This window comes from Carassius auratus, unplaced genomic scaffold (assembly GCF_003368295.1).
Source record: "Carassius auratus strain Wakin unplaced genomic scaffold, ASM336829v1 scaf_tig00001731, whole genome shotgun sequence".
Lineage (NCBI taxonomy): Eukaryota > Metazoa > Chordata > Actinopteri > Cypriniformes > Cyprinidae > Carassius > Carassius auratus.
In genome coordinates, this window is record NW_020523387.1 from 10,499 (window position 1) to 37,275 (window position 26,777).

General features: G+C 38.7%; 1 protein-coding gene across 1 annotated transcript; it reads right to left on the reverse strand.

Annotated features, from left to right (window-relative positions):
- Window positions 1-1,083: 1,083 nt before the first annotated feature.
- On the reverse strand, window positions 1,084-26,470 carry LOC113069521 (1,4-alpha-glucan-branching enzyme-like; the record flags this gene model as incomplete). Its single annotated transcript, XM_026242646.1, has 5 exons — window positions 26,465-26,470; window positions 26,163-26,273; window positions 25,878-26,049; window positions 4,142-4,326; window positions 1,084-1,256 (listed from the first exon to the last, which is right to left on the reverse strand). Coding segments are annotated over exons 1-5 (647 nt in total), but the record flags the coding sequence as incomplete, so codon positions are not given.
- Window positions 26,471-26,777: the final 307 nt, after the last annotated feature.

The window sequence follows — 26,777 nt, forward strand, 5'->3', positions numbered from 1 at the left end:
CTGATACACAATCTTTGTTTACATTATAAACAGAAGTTGGCTCAGTAGTATATACTGTAGGTTTATTCCCATTTTACTTTAATAATAATACAAAATCTTATTGACATTTTAAATAGAATTTGGCTTAGTATTTGGTTTGTCCGTCTGTAACGTTGATTATTTATTACTATTATTATTATTATTATATTTGTATTATATATTTATAGTATTTTTATATTGATAAACTTCTTTCCTCTAAAACGTCCTTAACACTTAAAATGTACATTTAATAAATTATATTTGGAATTCAGATTTTTTTTATCCCCACTGTATGTTCAAATACATGAATCTGAAACATTTTCTAGAGTTCTTCTAAGTTTCAACAAACCCTCTGCCTTTAATTGACCTGATTTCTGGCTTAAGGTAATGCTGTCTTCCACTATATGCTAAAAGCATAATCAGTCAAAAACAACAACGGCACTTGTTTCATCTTTGTGGATTTGAACCGGGCTAAGGCCTTCTCTTTTGGTGAGTGTGGATATTTGTGTGCGCAAATATATGCGAGTGGGTGATGTTTGATGAGCCGTAGTTTCTCTCGTCGTAGGGTGTCTCGTTCTCTCCTCCTAATTGGAGTCTCCATACAAACACAAATTCCCATTGGTGCAACCCGAATGCCCCAACACAGCATCACATGCACACACCCACGCACAAACACACACATACAAAGGCACGAACAGCTCGTTTTGTGTGATGACAGTCAACTCTAGCATCTCTGCAGCCAATTAAATGTGTTTTCAAGACTTGTCAGATCGTTTTTCCCTCCCCCTTCCTCCCTAGTGTACAAGCTCGTCGTTACACATCAATGGGAATGTGTCACAACCAATGGCAGGCTGGCCTCTAAAGAGTCATGAAGGGTTGAAGGACACACACGGAGGTCTTTAAATTGCAAAACATTGTAAACACACACTCAGTCTCATCATGCGTGTATTATATGTGGATAATGCATTTATAATAAATGACCTAGCCTCTCTCCCACATCCTTGCTGTAAATTTCACAGCTCATATGCACATCACTCCCACACATATAGAAACGCTCTCCATTACTATAATGTGCTAGTCTTCTGGAGATCTCTGGTGAAAGGATACTTCCCAGCATGCTCCACTGCCACCCTGTAGTCGATGTAGCTGTTGCAGGGATGAAAGTTGAATATGAACAACAGGTTTGAGCGTTCAAACACGATCACCTTGTCAGTTTGATTCAAAGTCGTGACTGCTGCCTGTTAGAAACAAAAGCAAGATGCAAATTAAGTATATGATTGTCAAACATGAAGGTAAGCCCACTGCTTAAGAAACCATCTCTAAATCCAGCACATTTAGGAAACTACAGACCGGTATCCCTTCTACCGATCATTGCAAAGACAATTGAGCGAGTTTGTTCAACCAGGCCATTCTCATCCCAATGCGTCATATACTGACACTTTTGACATTTCGTCAACATCCTATGCACATGGCACCCTCTAGGGTCAATATTAGACGCAGATAAATATGGGCCAGAAGGCCCCTAGCGGTCTAACCCTAACCCTAACCCATAATCTGCGTCTAATATTGACGCTAGAGGGTTGACGAAATGTCAAAAGTGTTAGTATATGATGCCTTGGGATGAGAATGCTTTAGTTCAACCAACTCTGTATGTTTCTTGTACAGAACAACCTCCTGGACAGCAACCAATCTGGCTTCAAAAGTGGCCACTCAACTTGAGATTCACTTGCGAGTGCAGTTAGACAGTTTATTGGGAACAATAAAAGCTGCATTTTTATCATCATTACTCCAGTCAGAAATCATAATATTCTGATTTGCTATTATTATACATATACATTTATATACATTTATAGATAATACATTTCTTCTTCTTCTTTTTTTTATTATTATGGCGTATAATTTTTCCAGGTTTCTTTGATGAAAGGAAAGGTCAGAAGAACAGCATATTTTGTAACATTATAAATGTCATCATCATCATCATCTCTTTTTCGCTAAATAAATGTTTTTAATTTCTCTATCACAACTTCATAAGTGGGGAATAGGAAATTTCCGATAGCACTTGAAGGCAGTCGAGAATCGCGATCACACTAGTCCAACGAACCGGGCTTTGGGGATCAGACGTGCTTGGTCACGGTTAAGATTGCCTAGTGAGATACACCCTTATCTCGCACAACCTGCTCCAGCACTAGCCCATCAAGTATTGTCCAGCACCGCACTGTGCTGCATTTGGCCCAGTGCAGGTTTTCTTACTCGGAAGGTGCCTGTTATAATGTTATGATCGAGGCTCTGGACTTTGAGCATAACTTGTTTTTCTATGACAAAATATTTTCTATAAAAACGTTAATGCCCTGGCAGTGACAGTAAGTTTTATATTAAATTAAAGTTGACATACAATAAATATTTTAACTTTTTAAAAATGTTAATATTTTAACTACTACTATGTAAAAGAAATAATGTCATAAATAAGAACCTTATTTGTTTAAAGTGTTTGCAAAAAAAAATATATATTTTTTTTTCATAGAGCAGTACTATTAAATGAAAAAGTGCACAATAAACTACTTTTGGATTCATTATTTAAATTTTTACATAATGCGATTAATCTCGCTAAAAAAAAAAATAATCGTTGATGTATATACAGTGCCCTCCATAAGTACTGGAACAGTAAAGACAAAATTGCTTTCTCTGCTGTGGAGTCAATACGATTAAAAGATGAATATGCGACAAAACTACAGATTGTTACAGAGTTCATCCCACTATTCGATGTGAGCATAAGTATTGGAGCAGTTGATTTTAAGGCAGATGTAAAAGATTAAAAGCTGATATTTAGTTTCAGATCCCTTCCATGCAAATCAGAGCAGTGAGTCTGCAACCCATAGACATCACCAGACTCTTGGTCTTATGCTTTGAAATGCTTTTCTCCAGCCTTTAATGCAGCCAATTCCAACTGTTGCTTGTTTTGGGGAGCTTCTGTCTTTAGTCTTCTCTTCAGCTGGTGAAATTCATGTTCATTATAGTTATATAGTCACTTATAGTTCTAATTGACTTCCGCTTTTCTTTTAGCATCCAAATTGCTTGTTTTTCTTTCAGAATCGGCTTCCTCGTCTTCATCTTGGTTTGCGTGTGTCATCATCGAATGCAAGACTTAGAATGCAGAAGCATTGGAAATAACTGATATGACACATTCCCTGCTTTTAATATCTGTAGAATTAATTCAACAGGACACAGCTGAACACTTAGAAAGACCTGTGTGGCAACTTTTCCAACAGTTTTGCTCGCATCAGATAGGGAAAAGTGCTGAGTTTCTTATGGTAAAACATCTTTGTGTTGTATCACACAATAATAAAATGTGACATTCTGTAGTTTTGTCTCATATTCATCTTTCAATCAATCAATCCTTCTACTATTACATATAAGAATAAGAAAAACAACATAAAATAAATACATTTTAACTAAAACAATTATACTTCATAATGATTATATAATGATTTTTATTATTAGATGAATTCTAATAATATCTAATAAAACTTTTTGGACAGGTTGCGAGATCAGCTTTTAAACCAACTAAAACATTTGAGCCTGCTGGTTTAAGATTTGTTTTCTCCTTTCTCAAAACGGTATAAAGCTATTTTTGAATGGACTAGCTTAGATAATATGCTCTTGGAAGAGTACAATGATATATATTTGAATTCATATTGAGATTTTTGACAATGTCAGACTGCGACATCTCTTTGATTGTTAATTAAATTTAAATCTCTGTCTTTAAAGACAATATGAGTCTCTGATTTTGTTGAGACATATATTGGACAGAAACTGTGGTTTGACAGGGTTTTATACAGTTTAATGCAGTTGTAATCTTCTTTCTGCTGTCTTCAGTGCAAGGTGTGTGTGTGTGAAATAGACTTCCTGCTATGGAGAGTCATGCCTGGTTGGCTGTATTATGCAATTTCATTATCATATGGGCCATGCATTTCACATCCCATTTATTATGGCAGATAAATAGCTCCCCACAGTTTAACAGATGGCAAGGAGAGATTCAGCAAGGAGATTTACACTGGATTTCTTCTGTAGGTTAAAGCCAGTATGAGACATGCACATTTAGAAAATGTGTGTATGTGCATCTCACCTGACCGGCTGCTAGCCAGCCGTATTTGTCTTCTGTAAGATTCATGTCACGGTCGAAAGCGTAGAGTTGTCGGTATCGCAAATGCTCAGTGTCCACAAGGTTGAACTGGCGACGGGCATAATAGTAGCTCTCGTTGTTTCCTTTCCTGGGAAAGTCAAGCCATTCCGGATGGCCAAACTCGTTACCTGGAGAAAGAAAAGTTTGAAAAATGAAGATTGCAAAAGCTGGTGAAAGCTTTTTTCACCAACAAGAAAACCCACCCCGGAGCATTTTAAGGTAATTTTGTGTGTTATGAAAATTTTATAACTTACATCCCCTACGGGTCCTTTTCTCATGAGATTTTCTTACGCTGCACTGTTTTTTAACTAAATAAGATTTATTTTTAATTTTACCAGCATTACAATATATGCTTGGCCATCAACAGGCAGAAAATCAGCCTTATCTAAAGATCTCCAAGCAAGGTTCTCTTTCTTTCTTTCTTTCTTTCTTTCTTTCATATAAGTGATAGAAACTGTAGTCTTGTTGAAAGATGTCTTGTAGGAGTTTATGACAATACATGAATTTATAGTAAGGAACAAGTAATATTGGTAAGTAAACAAATAAATAAATAATTGCATTTAATACTTTAAGCTATGTAAATATGACTACAAATTACATATAAATAAATAAATAAATAAGCTACGTAAATGCTACTACACATTACACACCCACACAAATTAAATAATTATATAATAATATGAAAGAATGACAATTATATAAAGTACTACTACTACTAATAATAATAATACTAAGAATAAGAATATGATTAAAAATAAGGGTTACAGAAGGGTTAAAATAATTGTATTTTCAACAATATAAATATTTTCTTTTTGATTAAGAGCCACAGCTTTCTTCTCTTCTTGATCCAAACAGCATTTCTTTCTCAGTTAAAGCATCTAGCTAAATTTCTACTCCGAAATCCTTTCATAGACATTCACTGATTAACAAGAAATGAGAAAGAGCAGCAGCAGAAAAGGACACTGAGACAGTGAATGATCCATGGCAGGAAGAAGAAATAAAAAGAGAGAAAGAGGGAGAGTATCAGAGCGATCAAACCCCTTAGCATCCACTTGAACTTTACTTAATGTGCACAGGGACCTTCTGCAGCAAATAATTCTGATAGAGTCATATCATGTGTCAACCGGAGAGAGACAGAGCATAGGCAAGCAGTGGCGGACACTTGCACAAAGAACCGTGACAGCTCAGACTCAAAAATTAAACGAAGAGAGTGAAGATGACGAGACACTTTGTCTCTCTTACGGCCCCTGTCGCCTCCGTCATGCGCCTTATCCTGCCGCCCCATGCACCGAATACAGACACAGTGATAAGGGACGTCCACTGCTCTCCACCTGCATATATATTAAGATAATCTTAAAATATTCAATGCTTGCACTGACACCGTACTTCTGAAAGTTATGGGACAGCACTGAAAGAGCAGTTTGAGCCCAACACATCTGCTGTTTTGCGGCAACATGGTTTTCCTGAATGAAGGTTTAGCTTGATTGAACTGCGATGCTCCATAGATTCACTGCCTGTGCAAAATCCTGCAGTTGTATGCATGAGTCTTTTTGAAAGATATATAAAGCTCACTTCATAACACCGGTTGATTGACAGGTAACAGTGCTCGAACTGTATCTTTCACAGTTTAGATCAATATGGGAGCTATGACTTGGCAGGATATAGAGGAGATGGATTTCATCCAGGCCAGAAGGACTGCTGCTGTCCAGGTGCAGGTTAACGGCTCCATTATCTTTTTTCTGACAGCCGGTAGCAGATGCTACAATCTATAGATTGAAAAGTTACAGAAGCAAAAGTAGAATTGTATACTTTCTGAAGAAAACACCCATGCAAAGCTCAACCGTGCAGCAGTAAGTTTTTGTGGGACATTGCCAGGTGTTCTGACTATTTTTATGTGTATTGCAATGTGGTTGCCAAGTATGTTGAAGAATTGAATTGAGAATGTCTTTTAAATTCCAGTTTCAGTTGAGGTGACAAACAGGATGAAGTATTGCAATACAAATTCATATTGCTCAATTTTTACTAAAAGCAAAGACTGTCAGTACAAACATTGAATGCTGGTTTGATAATACCTTGAAAGTTTTGGAAAAGTTTAAAATCCATTAAGTTTGAATGTTCTTACACTACCAATTAAAAGTTTGGGGTTGAAAAAAAGTCTCTCTCTTTCTTACACAAAAATAAAGTAAAAACAGCAATATTGTGTATAAATAATAATAATAATAATAATAATAATATATATATATATATATATATATATATATATATATATATATATATATATATATATATATATATATATATATATATATATATATATATATATATATATATTATGTAATTTATCCCTGAATTTCCAGCAGACAATATTACAGTCTTAAGTCTCACAATTCTTCTAGAAATTATAATTATATTTGTGGCAGAGAGGGGGACACTAGGACCTGGGGAAGAATTGGGTGAGGCATGACTGGTAGGGGTGCTAGAACTAATTGTCACGCAAACAAGACCAGGTGAAACCGCTTATTTAAAGTAGGCCAAACGATCAGAAGATGAGAAGGTGAACGGGAAGCTGGGCTCTTTGTTTGTTCAGGGGGCGAGCTGATTCAGTGCATAATGCAAACTGCTAAAACAAGCATTTTGATTCATCATGAGCGGAGCTGATTACTAATGTATTATTGGAAGGCACAAACTACTAAAACAAGGACTGGCACCGATTGTTATCTGTTTAATTTAGAGTTGGTTTTTTTACTACTTATTTTATATGAGGTTTTAATGAATTCTTGAACTCAGCTGGAAGTGTGTTTTAAGTGTGATAAACGAATGACGAGTGAGTCTCTTTTTGTTAATATTTGTGGGGAGTAATGACCTAGCATGGTATTCATGAGAATGAGGAATTGTTGAGTTGGTTGTTAAAAGTGTTTTGTTTTGTTTTAGGTTTTTCCCAGGCGGTTGCACTTGAGGGACAGTGGGCGCACGTGTGGTGTTTACTTTTATTGGATGCAGTGGTTTGGTGTGCGGGTGTCACATAGGTAAATGCTGTGGTGATGTAGTGGTTTGTTTTGGAGTATTAGGTCTTCACTCCACTTGTACCTCGATGTACTGCCTGGGTTGGTTTATTTTGTCTTTTCGATTATGTGTTTTTATGCCTATCAGGGACTTGTGAAATAAAACTGCTCTGTAAAAGCGTTTATACCTTAGTCCTCACTGCTGGTTTATTCTATATACATGGTTTACCTGGAAGCTCATTAACTGGGCTAGGTTACAATCTGGCGTAGTCGGCAGGGTAACCAGCGGTCTTAATGTTATGTTTTGTAAATTCAGTGTGAATTTGATTTAGTCGTAAGGTTGATGTAACAGATAACAATCGGTGCAAGAAGAGGATTCATTTGTTGGGGTGAACCTGGATTGGAGCAACATCTAAGACACTAAATTTCTTTTCCCTCTACCCAACAATTTTCTTTACACTAACTGTTGTTCATCAAGGATTGTTGAATGGCTGATGACATGGAGCAGCAACTCTCTGCACTAAGGGAACAGTTGGAGGCACTTCAAGCCACTAATGAACGTTTGCTGAGAGAACGGTCCGCTCCCCTGCAGCCTGATGCCTCTCGGCCGAGTACCTCCACTGGACACCATGTGCCTGTTGAGAAAATTGTGTTTATCCCTAGAGAACGTAAATGTCCTAAGTTTTATGGTAATGATGAGTTAAGTAGTGTTACGATTGAGGACTGGGTGGAGGAGGTACGAGCTTATATTGAGGACAGAAATTGTACAGTGACTGAAAAAGTCCAGTTTTTATTAGACCATTTGGGTGGGGAGGCACGAATGGAGATTAAATTACGTCCACGTAGTGAGAGAGATGTACCTGAGAGAATCTTTAAGATCCTTACTGATATGTACAGTGGCCGTAAATCTTATGTGAAGTTACAACAACAATTTTTTGATAGAAAACAACGGGAGGGGGAGACATTGTGTGAATATTCTCATGCACTTATGTATTTAATGGAGCTGATTGTAAATACTAATGCTGACTGTGTCTCTAATCCAGATAGGGTTGTTCGAGACCAGTTTGTAGAGCATGTGAAGAGTGTGTTCTTGCGCCGTGAGTTGAAAAAATTAGTACGGCAGACTCCTACCATTTCGCTGTGGCAAATCAGAGAGGAAGCGATGCGATGGTCAGAAGAAAGCGAAGTTGAATATGGTCAAACAAATTCCACTTCAGTCTTTAGGCAGGCCAATATGGAGTTGAGCGATTGCAATGCGGTAGTTGTTGATAAGAGAGATGTTGAATTGACAGAAATAAAAAATATTCTTAAACAACAACAGATGCAGATCAGCGCCCTTACGCAAGGTTTTGAATCTTTTAAAGCCAGATTTGAAGTTTCTCATTGTAGTCCCCAGGCTGAGGCTATAATTAACCACTCCGTAAACCAGTCAGTCCCTGCGTCACGACAATGTCTACGTTGTAATAGGTCAGGCCATTTAGCCCTTTACTGTCGAACATCTATGCCAAATGAGTTTAGACCAAAGAGAAGGCAAACTAATCAATCTGAGGCAGAATTATCGGCAGTGGTTGCAGTTGAAAGTCATGTAGTAGAGGGTGAGCAGGAGTCAATTGTAGAGCCTGTACCAGTAATGCCAAACCTTCTTGCGCCCTGTCCAGTTACCGAGGTGGTTATGGGAGGGGTGCCAATACTATGTCTTATAGATACTGGCTCTATGGTTAGTACAATTACAGAGAGCTGTTTTTCCAAGAATTTTGAGAGATTGGGCCCACAGAAACTACAAAGTTGCCATTGGTTGAAATTGAAAGCTGCAAACGGTTTAGATATTCCATATATTGGATACATGGAGTTGGATGTCATGGTACAAGGACAGATCATTTCAAACTGTGGGATTCTAGTGGTTAAAGATTCACCTTGCCCTACATTTTCAAAACAAAAAGAAAGTACCCCCGGTTTGGTAGGAATGAATATTCTTACCCAGTGTTATCAGCAGCTCCTTTGTCAGCACGGGGTAGCTTTGCCTTTTGTTTTGTCTGAGTTGCAGGATAACAATTTGTGGAAAGAAGCCATGTTAAGATGCCAGCAGTTGGAGGACCAGTCCTCCAGTTGTGTGGGGAAAGTTCGTGTCCAGTCTAAAGCCCCAGTTCCAATTCCAGCTGGCTGTTTGGTGTTAGTACCTGCAACTGGACCTAAAGGTAAAGTTGACAGTAGATCTTTAGTTTATTTGGAACCAATTGATTCTGATGAAACCCATTTGCCTCCTGGAATATTACTTAAGAGTTTTCAAAATGGCGCCTGTGTGTTTGGCTTGCCGTCTGCAGCATGTTCTCCTAGACATCCGCATCTCCGTTGGGGATTCATACGCGAACTTTCACTACGCGAACTTTCACACCGTGGACGTGGAATGCCCACTTCACAAACCATACGAGCCTCCCCAAACTATCTTCCTGCACGATATCTGCCGGTGGCCGCTAAACACTGTGCGGAGAAAGCGAAGGAGGAAACGAGGTTGCCGCGGAGGTTACATGACGAAACTGAAAGCTTATTTACAAGCTGACATTTCGTTTGGACGCAGATCTGTAGCATGGCACCCGCGGGACGCGGTTTACCGATGTCTTCGTCCTGTTTTCCCTCTACATCTGAGTCTTGCCACTCAGGTTGATCTCCGCAGTGTTGGCCGACGTGCCCGGCGGAACGGAGTAAATCACGAAAATCTGCGCTCATTGAGAAAAGCGCCGTCATCTCACGTGTCTATTCCTCCACCTAAGTTGGCGCTAATAAACGCCCGCTCCGTGGTGAATAAGACCTTTTTATTAAACGACTTCTACTCATCACACAACTTGGATTTTATGTTCATCACAGAATCATGGATAAAGGTCGGTGATTTAACTCCCTTATCAGATCTGGTTCCAGCAAACTGTACATTTTTTAACTCTCCTCGTCCTAATGGACGCGGGGGTGGGATTTTAACTATTTTAAATAACTCTCTCTCCTCACGCTGCCGGCTGGTCCCTGCAACGGCCTTCCCCACCTTTGAAACTCAGCTTCTCCACCTAGATTGGAATGGTCCCATCTGTATTGGGGTGATATACCGCCCTCCACTCTTCACTAAGGATTTTATACTCCAATTCACTGAGTTCATTGGCAACATTGCCACAAATTATGATCGCTTCCTTTTGTTGGGCGACTTCAATATTCATGTCTGCTGTCTTTCAAACTCCCTGTCGCAGGAGTTTCTTGACTTAATAGATGCTTTTAACCTACTGCAGTGGGTCAAAAACTCTACCCACACTCAGGGCCACACACTGGACCTTGTGTTATCTTATGGGATTAATGTCACTGATATTGTTATCTCTGATTTTCCTCTCTCTGATCACAAGCCTATTTTATTCTCACTGTCTCTTCTGGAGCTTTCTCAACCCACTACTGATCCTGTTATGTCACGGTTCTATTCTCCTCAGTTCAACACAAACTTCGACTTGTGCTTTACTGAGTTATGCTCTCACTGGCACTTGGACCAACCTTTATCTGACCTGGATGCAGATCAGCATCTTAGCCTTTTAAATTCTGCCTGGCTTAAAGTAGCAAACGTGACTGCTCCTCTTAAGCCTCACAAACCCAAACCAAAATCAGATATGTGGCAAAATTCTGACACTCGTCTCCAAAGACAAACATGTAGAAAGGCCGAACGCAAATGGAAACGGGACAGGCTAAGTGTCTCCTTCCGCATGTTCAAAGACTCTCTTACAGCTTACCAGAACACTGCTAAATCAGCTAAAGCTGCATACTTCTCAAACTTAATTGAATCCAATCACTCTAACCCTAAGGTCTTGTTTTCTGTCATTCATTCTGTTTTAAACCCATCTGCTAAATTGTCTGTTGCCTCAGATGCTCTATGTGAAGACTTCCAGAGATTTTTTATTAACAAAATCACTACATTAAGGACCAGTATCTGCCCTAAATTAACTCTCCCCCCTATTAGGCCACGTACCTCCTGTGTTTGGGAGGCTTTTGTTCCCATTAACCTCCAGACACTGAAGGATGTGAGCGCTAAGCTCAAACCTTCATTCTGCCCAAATGATATCATTCACCCGAGATTTTTAAAATTAATCACAAACACGGTGGGTCCAGGTATGGTATCCCTTATTAACAAGTGTCTAAGCACTGGATCTGTTCCGGCCAATCTTAAAGTGGCTACGGTCACTCCTTTGCTCAAGAAGCCTTCACTGGATCCTTCTGTTTTAAAAAATCACCGGCCCATCTCTGTCCTACCTTTCATTTCCAAGTTATTAGAGAAAATCGTGTTGGATCAGTTCCAACACTTTTTGTCAAATAACTGTATATATGAGGTCTTTCAATCTGGGTTTAGGACTGCCCACAGCACTGAGTCCGCTCTCCTGCGAGTGCTAAATGACATTTATCTCTCCACTGACTGTGGAGACACTGTGGTTCTAGTTCTCCTAGATCTGTCGGCGGCTTTTGACACCGTTGACCACCCTACTCTGCTAGCTAGACTGGAGACGTGGGTGGGCATAAAAGGCTCTGTCCTGTCATGGTTCCAGTCTTACCTTACTGACAGAAAGTTTTTAGTAAAAATGGGAAACTTTTCCAGCTCCATGGCACCCCTGAGATGTGGTCTTCCACAGGGCTCTATTTTGGCTCCCTCTCTATTTTCTCTTTACATGCTACCGTTGGGCACAATTTTTAGGAAACACTGTGTATCTTTTCACTTTTATGCAGACGACACCCAAATTTACATTCCAATCAAGCGCAATAATCCTGCAGCACTAAACTCTCTTCATCTATGCTTAGAGGAGGTGAAGGCATGGCTAGCTCAAAATTTCCTATCCCTTAATGATGATAAGACCGAGGTCATTGTTTTCAGCCCGAGTGAAAGGTCCCAGTTCACATGCCCACACTTGGGAGGTCTATCTCCCTTTAAATCTACAGAAGTGCGGAACTTAGGTGTTCTTGTTGACCAGTCTTTAAAGTTTGATAAACACATCTCATCTGTAGTCAGTTCTGGTTTCTACCAACTTCGCTTACTATCTAAAATCAAAGGCTTTCTCACTCCAATAACTCTGGAAATGGCGGTTCATGCTTTCATCACGTGTCGACTGGATTATTGCAACTCACTATATTGCGGTATATCAGATTCTCAAATCTCCCGTCTTCAGTTAGTCCAAAATGCGGCAGCCAGACTCATCCATAATTGTCGCAAATATGACCATATCTCTCCCATCCTCAGATCTTTACATTGGTTACCAGTCCGGCAGAGAATAGATTTCAAAATTCTTCTCTTTGTCTTCAAATCTTTACACAACCTAGCACCAGTTTATCTCTCTGAACTTATTCATCCGTACATTCCGTCCAGAAGTCTCAGATCCCACGACCAGGCACTGCTGGTAGTCCCTCGTGTCAGACTTAAGCGTAGAGGGGAGCGTGCTTTTGCGGTGGCAGGGCCTTGTCTGTGGAACACCATGCCTCTAGAGATCAGAACTGCTCCCAACCTCCCTGTTTTTAAGTCTCTGGTCAAAACATATCTATTCTCGTTAGCATATTGATTACTTATCTTAGACTGTTCTTATTATTATTATTATTTATTTTTTTCTACATTTGCTTCTTGATTTTATAATTAATCTTAGCTTAGTTGTTCTCTATGTGTGTTTTTCTGCTTTTATTCTTATATGCTTGTTCTGTAAAGCACTTTGGTCTGTCTTGTGTGGCTGTTTAAATGTGCTATATAAATAAATGAACTTGAACTTGAACTTGAACTACTTTCCCATGCGTTATTGACCATGGAGAATGGGTTAACAAATATTCCCGTTGTAAACGTTGGCACTCAGATTGCATATTTACAACCACGAGCATTGTTGGGGGGGTTGTATCTTGCAGATATGTTTGATTCTGAAATTATTGATTTTGAGGAAAGATTTACTCCAGATGGGTGGATCGCCTCTATTAAGCAACATACTGCGGAAGTAGAGCCAGAGTTGAAAGGTTTTGATGTGGTAGATCTTACAAATTTGACTCATGAACAACAGGCAATAGTAAAAAATCTTTTGTCTAAATATAGAGGAGTTTTTTCTAAAGGAGAAAGTGACTTAGGTTGTACTACTTTAATAGAACACCAGATTCCAGTAGTTGATAAGGCCCCAGTTAGGCAACGTTATAGGAGAATACCCCCTTCCCAGTATGAGGCTGTAAAGGCACATATTCGGCAACTTTTAGAAGCACAGATTATTAGGGAGAGTTGCAGTCCGTATGCCTCACCCATTGTCTTGGTCCAGAAGAAAGATGGCACGTTGAGGCTTTGTGTGGATTACAGGCAATTGAATTCTAAGACTCGGAAGGATGCATACCCCCTTCCCAGAATTGATGAATCCCTGGATGCACTGTCTGGGGCCAAATGGTTTTCCACTCTCGATTTAGCAAGTGGCTATAACCAAGTCCCTGTGGCGGAGGCAGATCGTTCCAAAACCGCATTCTGCACACCATTTGGATTATTTGAATTTAATCGTATGCCTTTTGGCCTATGTAATGGACCAAGTACCTTTCAAAGACTTATGGAGCGCATTTTTGGAGATCAGAGTTTTCAGTCCCTGCTGCTATATTTGGATGATGTAATTGTGTTCTCGTCGTCTTTTGAACAGCATGTACAAAGACTGGAGTTGGTCCTGCGCAGACTTTATAAGGAGAATCTGAGAGTAAAGTTGCCTAAGTGTTCATTTTTTCAACACAAGGTGAAATACTTGGGCCATGTGGTGTCTTCTGATGGAGTGTCAACTGATCCAGACAAGATCGCAGTTGTGGCAAAGTGGAGAAGACCTCAAAATCTTCAAGAGCTAAGATCATTCCTGGGCTTTGCAAGCTATTATCGCCGCTTTGTCGCAGGGTTCTCAAAAATAGCGCAGCCGTTAAATACTCTGGTCGCTGCCTTGCTGTCTAAAAATCACAGAGGTACGTCAAAGAAAGCCTTAGAGCAGTGGACTGACGTATGTGAACATGCATTTCAAACATTAAAGAGCAAGTTAGTATCTGCTCCTGTGTTAGCTTATGCAGACTTCAAGAAATCTTTTATTCTTGAAGTAGATGCAAGCCATAATGGACTGGGTGCGGTACTATCGCAAGAACAAGACGGTAAAGTAAGGCCTATAGCATATGCAAGCAGAGGACTGAGAAAAGCTGAACGTAACATGCAAAATTATAGTTCCATGAAATTGGAATTTTTAGCCCTGAAATGGGCAGTGGCCGATAAGTTCAGGGAGTATTTGTTGGGAAATAAATGTCTCGTTTTTACCGACAATAACCCATTGAGCTATTATCAAACGGCAAAATTGGGAGCAGTGGAGCAAAGATGGGCATCACAACTGGCAGCCTTTGATTTAGAGATTCGATATAAGCCCGGAAAGGCAAACATCAATGCCGATGCACTATCTCGCCAGTATGTTGATGCAACGATGGAAGTTATTGCCCCATTAACCCCTTTGCCAGTTCTGTTGACACAGGCTATCCAAGAGGCGAGTAGCCCAGACATGCAGGTTACCCAGGAGTCAGTGACAACCCTTCCAGCAAGAACAAAGGGGGACATTAAACTGTTGCAGGTTGCAGATCCAGTGATAGGCCCTTTTCTGGTGTTCTGGAAGCGTCAGCGAAGCCCAAATCGGGAAGAGAGAGAGGCTGCATCTCCACAATTATTAGAACTTTGTAGGCAATGGAATAAGCTACTGGAGAAAAATGAGACTCTCTATCGACGACTTATGCCACAGGAGGGAGGCAAGGAAATTCATCAATTGGTGCTTCCAGAGGTGTTAAGAGAGGATGTGTTAACGAGTCTTCATGACGAACATGGGCATCAAGGGATTGAGAGAACAACAAACCTGGTGAGACGGCGATGTTATTGGCCAGGTATGAATCAAGATGTTGAACAATGGTGTAAAAACTGTGAAAGATGCACACTGGCCAAGGCCGTTCAGCCAAGGGTACGCAGTTTTATGGGCCATCTATTGGCTTCTAAACCACTTGATATTTTGGCAATAGACTTTACTGTTTTAGAGCCTTCATCCGATGGAAAAGAGAATGTTTTAATATTGACTGATGTTTTTTCGAAGTACACGCAAGCCATCCCTACCAAGGATCAATCTGCCAGTAGTGTAGCAGAGGCTTTGGTAAATCACTGGTTTTATATTTTTGGAGTACCCCGCCAAATCCATTCGGACCAAGGGAGGTGTTTTGAAAGCATGCTGATTCAACAACTTTGTTCCATGTATGGGGTAGTTAAGACAAGAACAACACCATATAGGCCACAGGGTAATGGCCAGTGTGAACGCTTTAATAGAACACTTCATGATTTGCTTCGCACTTTGCCTGTTGAAAAAAAATGCAACTGGCCTGTTCACCTTCCACAAATGTTGTTTGCTTATAATACAACAGTGCATCAATCTACTGGCTATTCCCCTCACATGTTGCTGTTTGGACAGGAACCACAACTACCGGTAGATTTTCTCCTGGGGCAGGAGAGCCTGCAAGGAGGGAGGATTGGTGAGTGGATCACAGAGCACCAGGAGAAATTGAAGTGTGTATTTCAGGATGCAAGACATCAACTTCAAGCAGCTGCTGACCAGAGAGCAAGGAAGCATGATGTGACCGTTAAGAATCCAGAACTTGAGTTAGGACAATTAGTTGTAAAGAGAGATCACAGAAGGAAAGGTCGCCAAAAGATCCAAGATTTCTGGGACCCCACAGTGTTTAAAGTGGTAAGGTGCCCCAGTGATGGAAATGCTGTGTATACTGTTGTCCCAGTGGAAGGTGATGGACCAGTGCGGAATATTCATAGGACAGAACTGCGACCAGTGAATGTTCCCGTGTTGGAAATGGAGGATTTGGGACTTCCCAGTCAAAATACTGAACCGGATCTGGAGAGTCCGAATCATTCTTTTGTGGTTTTCCGTACTGTGACAGATTGTCATCTCAATAACCCTGTGTCTCCCGCACATTCCCCAGCGGAGGGTCAGCGGAGCGGGTACAACCAACCTGAAGTTGCGGCCCAAAAAGAAACTGGACAGCAAGAAGAGTTGAGGAGAACTTCAAGAGCGACAGCAGGCCACCATTCTAACCCACATCACTTGCCACGACCAAGTCGTCTATTAGAAACGGAACTGTAAGGGTTTTGGCATGCAGATTTGTAGCTCCCCTATTCCATGGAGATGTAAAAAAAAAAAAAAAAAAAAAATTTATTTTGTCCTGTCGACGGGACGTCAACGAAATTTGAGGAGGAGATATGTGGCAGAGAGGGGGACACTAGGACCTGGGGAAGAATTGGGTGAGGCATGACTGGTAGGGGTGCTAGAACTAATTGTCACGCAAACAAGACCAGGTGAAACCGCTTATTTAAAGTAGGCCAAACGATCAGAAGATGAGAAGGTGAACGGGAAGCTGGGCTCTTTGTTTGTTCAGGGGGCGAGCTGATTCAGTGCATAATGCAAACTGCTAAAACAAGCATTTTGATTCATCATGAGCGGAGCTGATTACTAATGTATTATTGGAAGGCACAAACTACTAAAACAAGGACTGGCACCGATTGTTATCTGTTTAATTTAGAGTTGGTTTTTTTACTACTTATTTTATATGAGGTTTTAATGAATTCTTGAACTCAGCTGGAAGTGTGTTTTAAGTGTGATAAACGAATGACGAGTGAGTCTCTTTTTGTTAATATTTGTGGGGAGTAATGACCTAGCATGGTATTCATGAGAATGAGGAATTGTTGAGTTGGTTGTTAAAAGTGTTTTGTTTTGTTTTAGGTTTTTCCCAGGCGGTTGCACTTGAGGGACAGTGGGCGCACGTGTGGTGTTTACTTTTATTGGATGCAGTGGTTTGGTGTGCGGGTGTCACATAGGTAAATGCTGTGGTGATGTAGTGGTTTGTTTTGGAGTATTAGGTCTTCACTCCACTTGTACCTCGATGTACTGCCTGGGTTGGTTTATTTTGTCTTTTCGATTATGTGTTTTTATGCCTATCAGGGACTTGTGAAATAAAACTGCTCTGTAAAAGCGTTTATACCTTAGTCCTCACTGCTGGTTTATTCTATATACATGGTTTACCTGGAAGCTCATTAACTGGGCTAGGTTACATATTGATTTGCAGTTAAAGAAACATTTCTTTTTATTACTAGTATAATTTTTGATAATGGCTGCTTAATATTTTAGTGGAAACCGTATTACAATTTTTATTTTAATATTATTTGATGAGTAGAAAGAAAAAAAAAAAATAGGAATAGGAAATTTTGTAACAATGTAAATGAGTATAAATAAATTATTTCCCCAAATTTTAGAACTTGTAGGCCTTATGCACTGAATCAAAAATAAAACAATAGAATAGAATTGTACAACAACGACAACAACAACAGACAGACAGACAGACAGATAGCAAAACTTTACTCTTTTTGGCTGTTTAGGTGAAAAGTATTAGCATTTCCTTAAGAATTCAAACATATTCAGGTATTATTCATGTTTATAGCACAAACAGTCTAAGAAGTGGAAGTCAAAGTCCTGTAAGTATGAGCGGTAATGTTTACCTTAGCAAGCGCCACAAAAATGCTAATTTTGCCACTTTACAAAATGCTGATGCATATAAAATGCACATTTTGCTTTTGTTTGTGTGAGTCACAAGAGTGCATTAAGACAACAAAAGAGCTTGATCAGAAGCATCGGGACCCAACTATGCGGCTTCCCAGTGAGACCTTCTGAACAGGCCCGGGTCCGATTTATCAATTAGTGTAAGCATACTATTTTCATTTTTGATTAGGCAGTCCACACTCAAGTAACCACACAAAGAGCATGCATGACACACATACACAGAGACACACACACACTTCCCTTTTAAGATTTCACTAAGCCCATAATCTGATTTGACGTGCATTGATGTTTGAAGTCAAGTTTCTCTTTGGTATACTAAAGCGTGAGGCCAAAGATCCTGGTGAGCAGCAATGGGATTTAAATAGTTTGCATGAAAAGCCCTCCAAATGAACCCATAAATAAGAAATGGACTTCTTTTTAGCTCTCCATCTCTTTCATGTGTAACAAGCTGCAAGGTGGAGATTAGATGGTCTTTGAGTTCAGTGTCAATTTGAAGTCAAAGAAAGAAGCTCTTTCCTTCACTGTTAAAGATAATGTGACTTGTATGCAGCCTCTGTAGAACCGAGACTAACAGATGAGGCTAGTGGTGGCTCAGTCTGGATTATGGCCAGAGAATAAAAAACACGGTCATATAGTGTTCTAACAGTACAACAAGATTTTTGAGAATGATGTGCATTTTCAGTGCATAATAGGCGAGGAGCATTAAAAGTATGTATTAATAAATGAAGTGTGACTTGATGAGAAATTACATTTTCAGATGTAATTATCCTCATTCAAGGCTACCTGTTACTTTTGAATTACCTTACCAAACAACAGGTAATTAATTGTACGCTTCCAACTTCCTCCACACATCTAATTGGCTTTGTAGGATATTATGATCAGTCAAGTGTATCTGGAAACCCTATTCAGATACATACTGTATATATCTAAAAATTACATTTTATCCATTAAAAAAAACTGTCACATACATTTCTATCTCTTAACTCTTACCCTTCTGACTTTTTGATGCTAATGATTTAAAGGGGTTGTTTACAAGAAAGAAATGAATACAGGTTTTCTTTCAGTGCATTATCACAGCAGAAGATTGTCAACCATAGTAAAGTGCTTTAGTTTATGCCACATCGTATTTCAAAAGACTTCACTCTTCACTTATGCTGGATTTTATGATATTTTTTCAGAGAATCTTATCCTCTATCAGGCGAAAACATTATGTCCAGTTTGAAATGTCATAGCAAAATAATAATAATAATAATCTGAGGTACAATTTAAGACAAATTATGCACTGTAGTCCAAATCGAAGCAATAATAAAAGCGTTTGCCTTGGCAAGCACCACTGAATATGCTAATTTCATACATTATACAACATTTTGCTTGTGCATACAAAAAGTTACTTTTTGCATTATGTTAGTGACAGTCACAAGAGGCACATTTAGACAACAAAACATTAAGATCAAGACTCTTTTGCATCACAAAGGCCACAACCTTGCGGTTTCTCTGCTGGGTATAAGTCTTCTGCCAAAATAACCCTCCAAAGTTCTGTCTTAATAACCAGGAGCCAACTGTGGCTGGATGCTTATAAACTTAGTCTGTGTGTCTGGATGCTTTTGTTTAGTGTGCAATTTGGCCTGCTGTCTGCTCTTCCTGTCTTAATTAGGGGGAGTAGGAGTCTGTTTAATGGGAGGAATAACTCCCTTTCTATTCCAGTAGGAGCAAACATATGCCTTCACTTCACCGCAAAACTAATAACACACACACAAATACACATACACACCAGCCCCAAAATGTATATAGCTACTTAAGCCACCCTTAAAAAGCACAAATGTCATTGCAGTAGATAAAATAAAACACAAGTGGCATTTATGTAAGGAACAATTGCAAAGCGCACTTTTCAAGGGAAATATTTCACACTGTTTGGAAACTTTCTGCTCAACAGCTAGTGTCCAGGTCAGGATCATCTTCAAGTCCATGAATAATGCAGCTGGGTTCCATAGTCCACTCATTCAGAGGTCTGACATTCCTCCTTTAGAAACAATACAATTATTATGCAAAGTGACCAAGCAGGTTATCAACAAATTGGTCAAATGCATTACTCTGGGAAATCCCCATATTTTTTGGGGACTGAAGCCATTTATAGCCTTATAGATGAAAACACCATTAAAAAAACTTCCAGAAAAAGAACCAGAATCTAAATGGATACTGTGAACTTTAATACTTCTTGAGCAAACCTTGGAAGAAAATTAGTTTGCCACTCAGACAGGTATGTCCTATGCAAATGTTCAGACCCACATCTGTTTTTTGTAAACTAAAACTGTTCACAGTTTAACAAATAACTCACAGATTTGTATTGAGAGCATCTCTGGGACTAAATCAAATAGGGCCATTAAATGAAGGTGACAAAGTAAAAGTTTAAGAACCAGTATGTAAAAGGCTGTTAAGATAACTTTTATACTTCTTAAGTGACAGGCATGCAAACATTGGGGGTGGTTAACTTTCACCACTGGCACAAGTCAACAGATTTTACTAATATACCTTAAATCATAAATGATGCAGCCCTGTAATTTGGCTCCAAATCTCAAGTGAAAATAGTCATTTTGGCTTCCCTTGACAAAATATTGAATTGTTCCCTAAATATGCATCCGCAACATGGCTTTTAGCACTATTTATGCTTGTCTTACTTCAGAAAAATGTAAGCAAAATAAAATTTAACTCCATGTTTCAACAGCAAAATAACTTCCTAATGAACTAGCAGGAACAGAACGCAATGTTCGTAAAACAAATGGACAACTGCTAGAGCAGTCAGACTAGCAAGAGATATCCAAGAACAAAACGGAAACAAACAGAAGAGGGGAATGGCATGTTTTGTTCCTTGTTCCAGAGTTCTCAACCTTCCCTCTGCCATTGAAAAATACTGAAGAGATACTTAAAACAGAAAGTAAATAAATAGAGGCCAACACTTCACGCCCACAAACGAAACTCGTTCACTGCATGAAGAAAATGGCAGCCTTTTCAAATTCAATTAAAGCCTCTTCAGGCACATTGCCTTCCTGTGTGCTTCTCAGGCCTTGTCTGGCAGCCTCCGCGCTGTCAGGCTAATGCTTCTCTGATCTCCCGCTGAAATTTCTATTAATCAGGACTGGTGTTTTCCTGCTTCCACTTCCACACACTCCAGTGACAGGCTGATTTGTTCTTGTATTTATTTAACCTCCGTTTTGCTTGAAACTTTCATTTTTTTTTCTTCTTATTTCTCCCACGCTAACCCCGAATCCTTGGATGTGCACAGATAGTGGGTTTAAATTGGTGGATTATTTGCTCTGCTGGCATGTTGGGAAAAAGAAAAAGTTGTTTAATATTCCTGGAGTGTTTTTGTGCTCTTGTCTAATATCATACTTTATATCTAATTGTTAAATTTAATGATAAATATTAGATGTTAGATTAGATGTTATATAAATATACACACATGCATATATGTATATATATTTATATATTTTATCTCAAGAAAAATATCTTATGTTTATATATCGAACATATTTATTTATAATATATGGATATAAATAAAGACATGTAAATAAAAAAAAGTGTACTTACACATACATAATAAATATACACGGAACACACACATATATGTTATGCATACAAAAAGTTTATTTTGTATGCGATTAATTGCGATTAATCGTTTGACAGCACTTATATTTACTATTTCTTATTATGCTTTTAAATCTGTCTTTAAACTCAATTTCAAAGTAAAAAGGGGTGCTAAAGTTTGATTTTGTGGTGGCTTTGCTTTAAAATGAAAAGATTATAATCTTGATTCAAGAGATGAAGAATTTCAATGACAGTAATTGGTGTCAGGAATCAATGCGATTCCTTTACATTACTTTAAAAAAGTAGCTGGAATAGTTATTCTACTTATTACATTTAAAACTGATAACTTGTAACCTACATCTATCTATCCATCCATCCATCCATCCATCAGGGCACAAGGATCAACATCAGATTTGAATTGTCTCCCATCTTTTGAATACCAATTGAATACCCTCTATTTACATGCACAGCTTTATTAACAGCAACCTGCGATGATGGATGTAATAACAAACAGCAGAGGCAGACAGGCATAGCAATTTTTGATCAGTTCTCTAGTTCCCTTGGAGAGGAGCCAAAGTCAATGAGAGAGAACTACTAATCAGAAGAGGAACACTGCTAACATCAATGTCCAATAGCACAATGATCCAGAGAGAAAGAGGGCAGAGAGGAATGGAAGTGCAGCACAACCATCTTATGAAGCAGTGGATGTTGATCTGCCAAGTCTGAACTAGCTCTCTCAGTTCAAACAGCGACCTCTGAAATGGGCTGGAATATTTACAGAGCTGTGCTAGCATGTCGGCTGGTGTAGGAGATGATGTAGCCGCATGCTAATTAACAGTGTTAGTGGGGAGAGAGATCGATGTGTTTGTGTGGATGGATTTGAGAAAAACTGAGCATTGATTTGAGAAGGAGTGCAGTCTAGTCTTTCACCTGAACAACCAGAATGAACCTGCTCTGCTCCACCAAGTTCTTCTTTACACAGTTTACATTAGTTCATAATTTGGTTACTTAAAAAGTATAATTTACCATTTTCTGTTCTACATCTAATCACTAGACAATAGTTTAGGAGTCACATTGTATTTGGGGCTGTTGTCACATTATGATTTAAATCTACAAATAGCCTATTTATATTTAAGATTTTTTTTCCAAAGCCTATATTAGACTGTTTGGCAACTTCCCTTACGAAAGGAAAATATATTTACCAATATACAGTATTGTTCAAAATAATAGCAGTACAATGTGACTAACCAGAATAATCAAGGTTTTTCGTATATTTTTTTATTGCTACGTGGCAAACAAGTTACCAGTAGGTTCAGTAGATTCTCAGAAAACAAATGAGACCCAGCATTCATGATATGCACGCTCTTAAGGCTGTGCAATTGGGCAATTAGTTGAATTAGTTGAAAGGGGTGTGTTCAAAAAAATAGCAGTGTGGCATTCAATCACTGAGGTCATCAATTTTGTGAAGAAACAGGTGTGAATCAGGTGGCCCCTATTTAAGGATGAAGCCAACACTTGTTGAACATGCATTTGAAAGCTGAGGAAAATGGGTCGTTCAAGACATTGTTCAGAAGAACAGCGTACTTTGATTAAAAAGTTGATTAGAGAGGGGAAAACCTATAAAGAGGTGCAAAAAATGATAGGCTGTTCAGCTAAAATGATCTCCAATGCCTTAAAATGGAGAGCAAAACCAGAGAGACGTGGAAGAAAACGGAAGACAACCATCAAAATGGATAGAAGAATAACCAGAATGGCAAAGGCTCAGCCAATGATCACCTCCAGGATGATCAAAGACAGTCTGGAGTTACCTGTAAGTACTGTGACAGTTAGAAGACGTCTGTGTGAAGCTAATCTATTTTCAAGAATCCCCCGCAAAGTCCCTCTGTTAAAAAAAAGGCATGTGCAGAAGAGGTTACAATTTGCCAAAGAACACATCAACTGGCCTAAAGAGAAATGGAGGAACATTTTGTGGACTGATGAGAGTAAAATTGTTCTTTTTGGGTCCAAGGGCCACAGGCAGTTTGTGAGACGACCCCCAAACTCTGAATTCAAGCCACAGTACACAGTGAAGACAGTGAAGCATGGAGGTGCAAGCATCATGATATGGGCATGTTTCTCCTACTATGGTGTTGGGCCTATTTATCGCATACCAGGGATCATGGATCAGTTTGCATATGTTAAAATACTTGAAGAGGTCATGTTGCCCTATGCTGAAGAGGACATGCCCTTGAAATGGTTGTTTCAACAAGACAATGACCCAAAACACACTAGTAAACGGGCAAAGTCTTGGTTCCAAACCAACAAAATTAATGTTATGGAGTGGCCAGCCCAATCTCCAGACCTTAATCCAATTGAGAACTTGTGGGGTGATATCAAAAATGCTGTTTCTGAAGCAAAACCAAGAAATGTGAATGAATTGTGGAATGTTGTTAAAGAATCATGGAGTGGAATAACAGCTGAGAGGTGCCACAAGTTGGTTGACTCCATGCCACACAGATGTCAAGCAGTTTTAAAAAACTGTGGTCATACAACTAAATATTAGTTTAGTGATTCACAGGATTGCTAAATCCCAGAAAAAAAAATGTTTGTACAAAATAGTTTTGAGTTTGTACAGTCAAAGGTAGACACTGCTATTTTTTTGAACACACCCCTTTCAACTAATTGCCCAATTGCACAGCCTTAAGAGCGTGCATATCATGAATGCTGGGTCTTGTTTGTTTTCTGACAATCTACTGAACCTACTGGTAACTTGTTTGCCACGTAGCAATAAAAAATATACTAAAAACCTTGATTATTCTGGTTAGTCACATTGTACTGCTATTATTTTGAACAAAACTGTATTTCTTAAAATATATTGTGATATATTGTAATATATTATTTTCCCTTTTTATTTTATAATATTTGATATATTTGAATACATTTAATAATATATTGATGATACATATATTATATAATATATTGCAAAATATACAAATGATTGCCACTTTCAATATATTGCAATATATTGTAAAAAAAATAAATCTAAATAAGAATATATGCCTAATATATTACATGATATTTCCAATATACTGCAATATATTTTTCTTTCATAAGGGTTACCAAATAGTTTGACGACATGCACACAAAAAGATGACCTGTGTTTGTTAAATGGTTTCTTTTTCCTGTACAGCATGGATGGAAATGTCCAATAGATTTTTTGTAAGACTTCCAGGCTTGTTCCAATATAGAAACTTAGTTAAATAAACAATTTCACCCTAAGAAATATTCAGTAAAGTGCGTAAAAACTAGCCCCAGGCTTCTGTATACTATGAAACATTTTTGTTCAGCTTACTATCTTACACAACCATGCTTAGTTTTTGTTTTTATTAAAAAATAAAAAAAAATAAAGAAATAACTGAGGTAAAGTTTAAAATAATATAAATATGGATATAAAGTCACAATTATGAAAAACCCAGACTTCCACAAAAAAGGCTGCTTTAAATATGTTTCTATAAGTAATATATACAAAAATCAATATGAAGTTGACCCATACCATCAAAATAAACATACACATAACACAGGGATCACACAAAATTCTCTGCCTTCCAAAAAGGAGCAAATTTTTGACGTTTCCACAATTACCTTTTAAAATGCAGGTATGTCCTTTTCCATGTTCACCAAATGTTTTTTTTTTCTTTCTCTCACTTTTAGTTAAGAGGAATTTTTCTAGGATGAGAAGCTTAAGGCTTGACATGTCAGATTGATTCTTTTGCTCGAACAATTTGTTCTCGCTCAACACGGGCTAAATGAATGCCTTGCCATCGATCTGATGGCACTGCTGTTTGCCGTCTGGCCTTGACTGTTTCGAGTCTCAGGCATACATTCCTTTTTTTTTCCTCTCTGAATGTGCTCTGCCACTCGCCTTTTGTGTGCAATTATACCAGAGTGCCTTTACTTACTATTTGCAGATGGAGAGATACAAAGCTGGTGACCTTTGGACATATTACTGTTTTCAGTACTGTCGCACAGACATGGATGAGCAGACAAAGTGAAATGCTTTTATGCATTTGATAGAAGAGAAGTGCGCTTGTAATGAAAGACATCTTTACCCATCCAGACAGCAATCTTTGAGTGTAGTTTCTTTCCTGTGTTGTGATGTATGTACACACTTACTTAGCTTTCTTTTTGGCCACTTGTCTGAGATAGTGTCTTATTTTATAGTTTTATAGACGTCTATTTTTTTTAAACTGTAATGCCTCTCAACCACACCAATATTGGGAACTACTAACCATTGGAAATCCATTCAAAAAATCCTCAAGGGGAAGATCCAGTAGCACATGATCAGCCTGAGATTCAATGTGCCTTACAACTTCAAAACTAGTTTACCCCTGCCAAGAATGCCAGCAATCCCTCTTCCTTGGTGGAGGCACACTAAAGAAATGCATCAAGTATCCAGCAAAACTGGTTTCCAAGGAGACTCACCCATGAAGTTGAGGTAGCCCTCCCCTCCTAGACTCTGAGTAAGGAGACGGATGAGTTTATGCAGCTGGATGCCACGGTCTATAACAGGCGTCATGGCAGTAAGAGCACTCATGTTGGTGTACATCTCCTTGTCCATCAGCCAGAATGCCAATGATTTGTCCCCAACCAAGGCCTAGAAACAAGTGTAGAGATTTGAGCATGTGTGATCTTATATAAAGAGAGTAAAACACCAAATGGTAAATGGTAACCAGCTAAAATTGAGTTTCAAATTGACAAATTGCTAACTTGGTCATGGCTTTCAGCATAGGTAATAGATGCCTCCCCTCTCCTTCTGTTGGTCAGGGTGTGAACAATGTTCACCAAATCCCAATCTTCATCTCGAACTTCCTTCAGGACCTTTGATAAGCGATTAAGCAACAAAAAGTTAATGAGCAAGTGCTATTACCATTTTTGGTATGAGTTCAGAATAATGTCTGTTTTCAGCAAGTAACTATACAGGGAGTATGTAATACATACTACATTAACACTGAACTTAAAGGAATACTCCACCCCATAAGGAAAATTTAGTCACACAGTAAATCACTTACTCCCATGTCATTCCAAATCCGTAAAGCTTTGTTCATCTTGGCAACACAATTTATGATATTTTGGATGAAAACCAGAAGTCTTGTGACTGTCCCATTGACTGCCAAGTAAGTTAGACTATCAAGGTCCAGAAAAGTATGAAAAGCATTGTCAGTATAGTCCATCTGCCATCAGTGGTTCAACCGTAATGTTATGAAGCTACGAGACTACTGTTTGTAGGTGAAGAAAACAAAAATAATGACTTTATTTAACAATTCTACGAAGATGTGCTGTTTTCTTTCAAATCAAAGCATAAATACACGTAGAAACAGTGCA